Source organism: Nannospalax galili, unplaced genomic scaffold (genome assembly GCF_000622305.1).
Source record: "Nannospalax galili isolate Female #2095 unplaced genomic scaffold, S.galili_v1.0 scaffold309, whole genome shotgun sequence".
In the NCBI taxonomy this organism is placed as follows: Eukaryota; Metazoa; Chordata; class Mammalia; order Rodentia; family Spalacidae; genus Nannospalax; species Nannospalax galili.
The window spans coordinates 742,451-747,940 of record NW_008359589.1 but is presented as its reverse complement, the minus strand read 5'-3'; the positions used below and the strand labels follow the sequence as shown (position 1 = coordinate 747,940).

The 5,490-nt window shown below is 41.2% G+C and overlaps 1 protein-coding gene across 6 annotated transcripts in view; it reads left to right on the top strand.

Annotated features, from left to right (window-relative positions):
- Window positions 1-5,490, top strand: part of Srgap2 (SLIT-ROBO Rho GTPase activating protein 2) — a 300,084-nt gene that overhangs the window by 257,673 nt on the left and 36,921 nt on the right. For all 6 annotated transcript variants that reach the window (XM_008823296.3, XM_008823295.3, XM_017795653.2 and 3 more), the window contains exon 14: window positions 3,379-3,439. In XM_008823296.3, the coding sequence (XP_008821518.1) occupies window positions 3,379-3,439 (61 nt within the window). The remainder of the gene's footprint in view (window positions 1-3,378; window positions 3,440-5,490) is intronic.

The following is a 5,490-nucleotide window of genomic DNA, read 5'->3' as shown; positions in this document are numbered from 1 at the left end:
GTAATCTCAGCACTGGGGAAGTCGAGGCACCAGAATCAGAAATAAGTTTAAGGTCATCCTCAGCTGCATAGTGTACCCCACTGTGGGGTACATAAGACCCTATCTCAATGATTGACTAAATGAAGGATGAATGAGTAAGTTAATAATGAAATCAAAGCCCTAACTGGCCTGGGCTACATTTTTCTTTTTTTAAAATAATTTATTGAGAATTTCATATAGGTGTATAAGCATATAAGGTATTTTGGTCAAATCTATACCCACTCCCTCCCCTTCCACTCCTCCCATATCTCCCCATCACTTTTTTTCTGATAACTTCATGTACTCTTATTTATTTATTTATTTGTTTATTTATTTTTATGGGGCTTCTGGCTACTCTAACATTCCCCCCTCTGAAGAGATAACCCTAAAATCTTTTAAGAATTAGATACAAGCTCCCAAATACTTTTGACATTTTTCAGCCCAGACTTTTGTTAAAAAGAAGAGGGTACCTCAGCTCTTATTTCCAGACTTTCTGTGCACCCATCACTTCTTTCCTGACCTTACTTACTCTGATTCTCTAAATTTAGGGTTTTCTTAAGGCTTGACCCACTCTCCACTTCCATGTTTTCCTTTTTCATTCTGTTCCCCTAGATGAACTTTTCTCTTCCCCAAGCTTCTTGTTTAATGATGCTGTGGCCTGCATCTTTGGATCTAATGCCTAAGTGATTGATTATACTTGTCTTTGAAAGTTGAGATGGCACCTACTGACCTTAGCATAAGTCTGCATTCTCATCCACCACATTTCAACTTCCTCAGTGCCTCCCCTAACTTCTCTGTTTCTGCTAATGGGTATTTTCAGTCCTTCACAGTCCCTAAGTCCCCATATCTTATCTTTGATGGTATTTTTTCCCCCTCTTTACCTACACCTATTCAATGTCAAGACTTCCCTTGGTGAAAGTAGAAACCTAGCCAGGCTTGGTGGTGCATGCCTTTAATCCCAGCACTCAGGAGGCAGAAGCAGGTAGATCTCTGTGCGTCTGAGGCCAGCCTGATCTACATATAGCAAGTTCCAGGTCAGCCAATGCTATGTGGTGAGACCATCTCAAAGAAGGGAGGAAGGGAGGGAGGGAGGGAAGGGAGGGAGGAAGGAAAGGAAGGAAGAAAAGGATGGAAGGAAGGAAGGAAGGAGGGAAGGAGGGAAGGAAGGAAGGAAGGAAGGAAGACAGGCCTAATATATAATAGAGATTCAGTATCTGACAAAATACCTAACCCTCTGGCTGGAGAGATGGCTCAGTGATTAAGAGCACTCCTTGCAGGGCTAGAGAGATGGCTCAATGGTTAAGAACACTGGTTGTTCTTTCAGAAGACCCGAGTTTGAATCCCAGCACCCACATGGCAGCTAACAACTGTCCATAACTCCAGTTCCAGGGGATCTGACAGCTGCTTCTGTCTTCCGTGGGCATTGCACAACACTGGTGTACTTACTTACATGCAGGCAATACACTCATACACATAAAATAAAAATAATAAGATATTTTTATAAAAACAAAAAAACACTCCTTGCTCTTACAGAAGACTCAAGTTCAGTTCCCAGCACCCACACATGGCCATCCGTAATTCCAGTTCCAGGGGATCCAACACCCTTTTCCTGCCTCTGTGGGTACTGCATGCATATGATCACATACATGTATGCAGACAAAATACATAAAATAAAAATAAATAAATCTTTTTTTAAAAACCCTAGTTTTCTTACTCATAAGAAATTTTGCCAATGAAGAGAGGCTGGTGAGTAAGTGCTAAGTGATAAAAAGCAAGAGGCTGTTATGTGTTACTGCACAGTAAGATGCAAATAAAGTACAGTGATGTACTGTACCTTTCAAAATACTAGACAGCAGGATTTTTAAATTTTTAATTTTTTTTACTATAAATAAATGACAAATGTTTGTGGAGGTGGATATGTTTAATTTGACTTTTATTAGTGTCTGCATGAATAAAAATACCACATAGTGTCATGTTAATATGTATAATCTTATATACCAGTTAAAAATTAAGAATAAAAAATTAAAAAACCCAATTAATACAAAAAGGAGGAAAAAAGAAATTATAAATCTTATACTGCTATTCATTAGTTCTGTTGCCACTATTCATAAATGAAACTATAACAAAGCTATAAACCTAAAAAGACCCAAAATGGAATGGAGCCCTTTTTTTTTCCTTGTAACAGTTGAGCTTCTTCTTTAGGATAAGGAAGAAAGGAAAAAGATTCATTCTAATAAGATTTCCTGGCCTGACAACTAAAGTTGGTGATCCACTAAGAGTCCCGGAAAGCTAGAGGAAGCAGACAGGCTTTTGGGTCATGAAGAAAAGCATATGGGCCACTGAGACCTTTCTGACTCCAGCTCCACTCTGGTTTTTTCAGTTTTCCCTTTGGCAGCAAGTTGAGGCCCATACATATCAAATGACATAATCAGGATTGTATAACAAAAAGGCAGAACAAAAATTGACATTTGAGAAGCCTGCTTTGCATATTACCAGGTGATCCCTCCTGTTTCCAAGAGTTGCTTTTTCTTTTCTTTCTTAGCTTTATTATTCCAACTAAACCGTCTTTCTGAAGTTCCCATCGATAATGTCTTTGACCTTTGACGGATATTCAACCTTCTATGTGAGAACATTATGGCCAGTATTGGATACCCAGGAATAAACATAGATCTGCCCTTGTGGAGCTTGAGCTGTAGTAGTAACAAGTACAGACAGATATTTACAATCACATAGTGCTGTCACATTCAGTCACATTGAGAAGAGCCTGTAAGCAGCAGCTCATGTAAAGCCAGAAGGCAAAGGAGGACCAAAAGATGGCTAGTGTGCCTATGGCAGAGATGAGGGTCAGGTAGACAGAGGGACAGCAAATGCATGAGCCAAGACATGCATGGCTGTGAAGACAGTGAAGAGAAGTCTCTGGAAGGCTTTAAATGATGAAATCACTTTTAAAGATTGTCTAATGCTATGTGAAGGAGGGAAAATGTGGATCAGAAGGTGGTAAAGGTGGGAATTGATATGTTGGTGGATTGAAGTATGTTGATAGCAATGCAATAAAGAAATGAATGGATTTGAGAAAGATTTAGGAGGCAGAACTGACAGAGTATATTGATTGATTAGATGGTTGAAAGTGGAGAGCTGGTAAATTGAAGATGATGTGTGTTCCATTAAGGATGTGCTTGGCATTCCAAGCTGGTATTTGTGCTTTTTGTACCTGGAGCTTGAAGGACAGGTCTGGTACCTATTTGTGGTCTACCACTGACCCCAGATGAGATGAGTTCCACACTGTGTAGCCCATATTCTCAAACACAATCTGTCCTTGTTTGTTGGTTCTAATGTCTGTGTTTCTCTTTGGCTTTTCAGGATTCCAGTCAGGCAATTCCTCTGGTGGTAGAAAGCTGCATCCGGTTTATCAGCAGACATGGTAAGCAGGATTACAGCTTTGCTCATATTTGTGCAAAGGTTAGGAAGAACTTCCAGGAATCCTTTGTAGAGCAAGAATGGGGATTGTTGAGGCTGGAGATGGTTCAGTTAAGAGCACTTGCTGTGCAACCATGAGGACCTGAGTTCAGGTTCTAGCACCATGTAACAAGCCAAACATGGTCTTATGCAGTCTGTAATCCTAGCACTGTGGGGAACAAAGATAAGAGGATCTCTGAGTCTTGCTAGCTGCTCTCTGACCACTCCCCCACCAAAACAACCAAAAACCCTCAAACTCCAAGCTCAAGGGAGAAACTCTGCCTCAAAAGAACTAGGCAGAGAATGATAGGATAGAACAGAACACCCAACATCCTCCTCTGTCCTCCATGGGCACACACAGGTACATGCACATACATGTGCATAGACCTCTCTCACCACCACCCCCACACACACCGACAGGAATAGAAATTGTCTTCCCATCCTTACATTCTCAGAAAGGTATAAAATATTTTTTATGCCGGGCGTGGTGGTACACGCCTTTAATCCCAGCACTTGGGAGGCAGAGGCAGGCGGATCTCTGAGTTCAAGGCCAGCCTGGCCTACATAGTGAGTTCCAGGACGGCTGGGGCTATAGGGAGACCCTGTCTCAGAAGGACCGAAAAAAATTTTATATAAATTCATTGAATTTTTGTGTATTTCATACATAAAATCCACCTTATAACCTCTTCCCCTTTGGCACCCTCCCATAGCCCATAGCCTCCCTCACTGGAGTTCATACATTCTGTCATTTGTATTAAGGCCTGTTATGTAAAGTTAATGTCCCAAGATATCCCTCAGTGCAAGTTCATTCACTGCAGTTTAATCAGCCTATTTGAAATCTCTCCCTTCAAGAAGATCAGCTCGGGGCTGGAGAGATGGCTTAGTGGTTAAGAACACTCGTTCTTGCAGAAGACCCAGGTTTGAATCCCAGCACCCACATGGGAGCTAACAACTGTCCATAACTCCAGTTCCAGGGGATCCGGCAGCCTCTTCTGTCCTCCACGGGCATTGCCCAACATGGGTGCACTTACCTACATGCAGGCAATACGTTCATACACATAAAATAAAAATAATAAATAAAATATTTTTTTAAAAAAGATCAGCTCTTCCTCACCCCGCAGTAATCAGCTACCAATAATTCTTCAACTAAGATTGGGGCTTGCTATTCATATATATGAGAAACATTGTGTGTAGAGTCTGATTTGTATCCCCAAGTACCCTTCAGTATGGGTCCATGCACTGGGTCTACCAAGAATCCTGTCCCTCTAAGACACTGTCTTTTCCCCGTCCCAGCAGACATCAATTGCTAGAAGTTCCTTAGGTTGGGTTGGGATTTCTTACCCACTTCCCCATGTCTGTGCTAGAATTTTGTCTGATTTGAGCTTGTGTATACTGTCACCGTTGTTGTGAGTTCATATGTATAGCTCACCATCTTTCTGGAAGACTCTGTTTCCTTGCGGTCATCCACTCTCTCTGTCTCTTACAATCTTGCTGCCTCCTCTTCTACAAAGATCCCTGAGCCTTGGGAGGCAGAGGGTTGAAATAGGTGCCCTATTCAGGGATAGGTATTCTTCGGCCTTTTGTTCTCTGCACATTGGCCAATTGTGGGTTTCTATATTAAGCACCCTCCCCTGCATAAGGAAACTTCTCTGGTGAGAGTTGAGAGATGCATTTATTCTATGTGTAGAAGTTGCACTGAAAATGTGTACTTAGGGTTAAGTGTCTCACAGACACTTATTCTCAGTGTTTGATCAGTTCTGAAACTGTAATAGTCTCCATCCCAGCTAGTAAGGTACTCTCCAGCAGCCTTAGTGGGACGGGGCCAAGGCCCAAGGAGAATAGATGGGAGCAGGCTGATTTTTTTTTTTTTAATTTCAGCACATAATAGCTAGTCAAAAAGTATTTGTCTAGCTAAATTGATGGGTTTTTTTTTCCCCAAGAAAATTACTCTTAAAATTATTTGCATATAGATAGATGGATAGATAGATGATAGATAGATAGATAGATAGATAGATA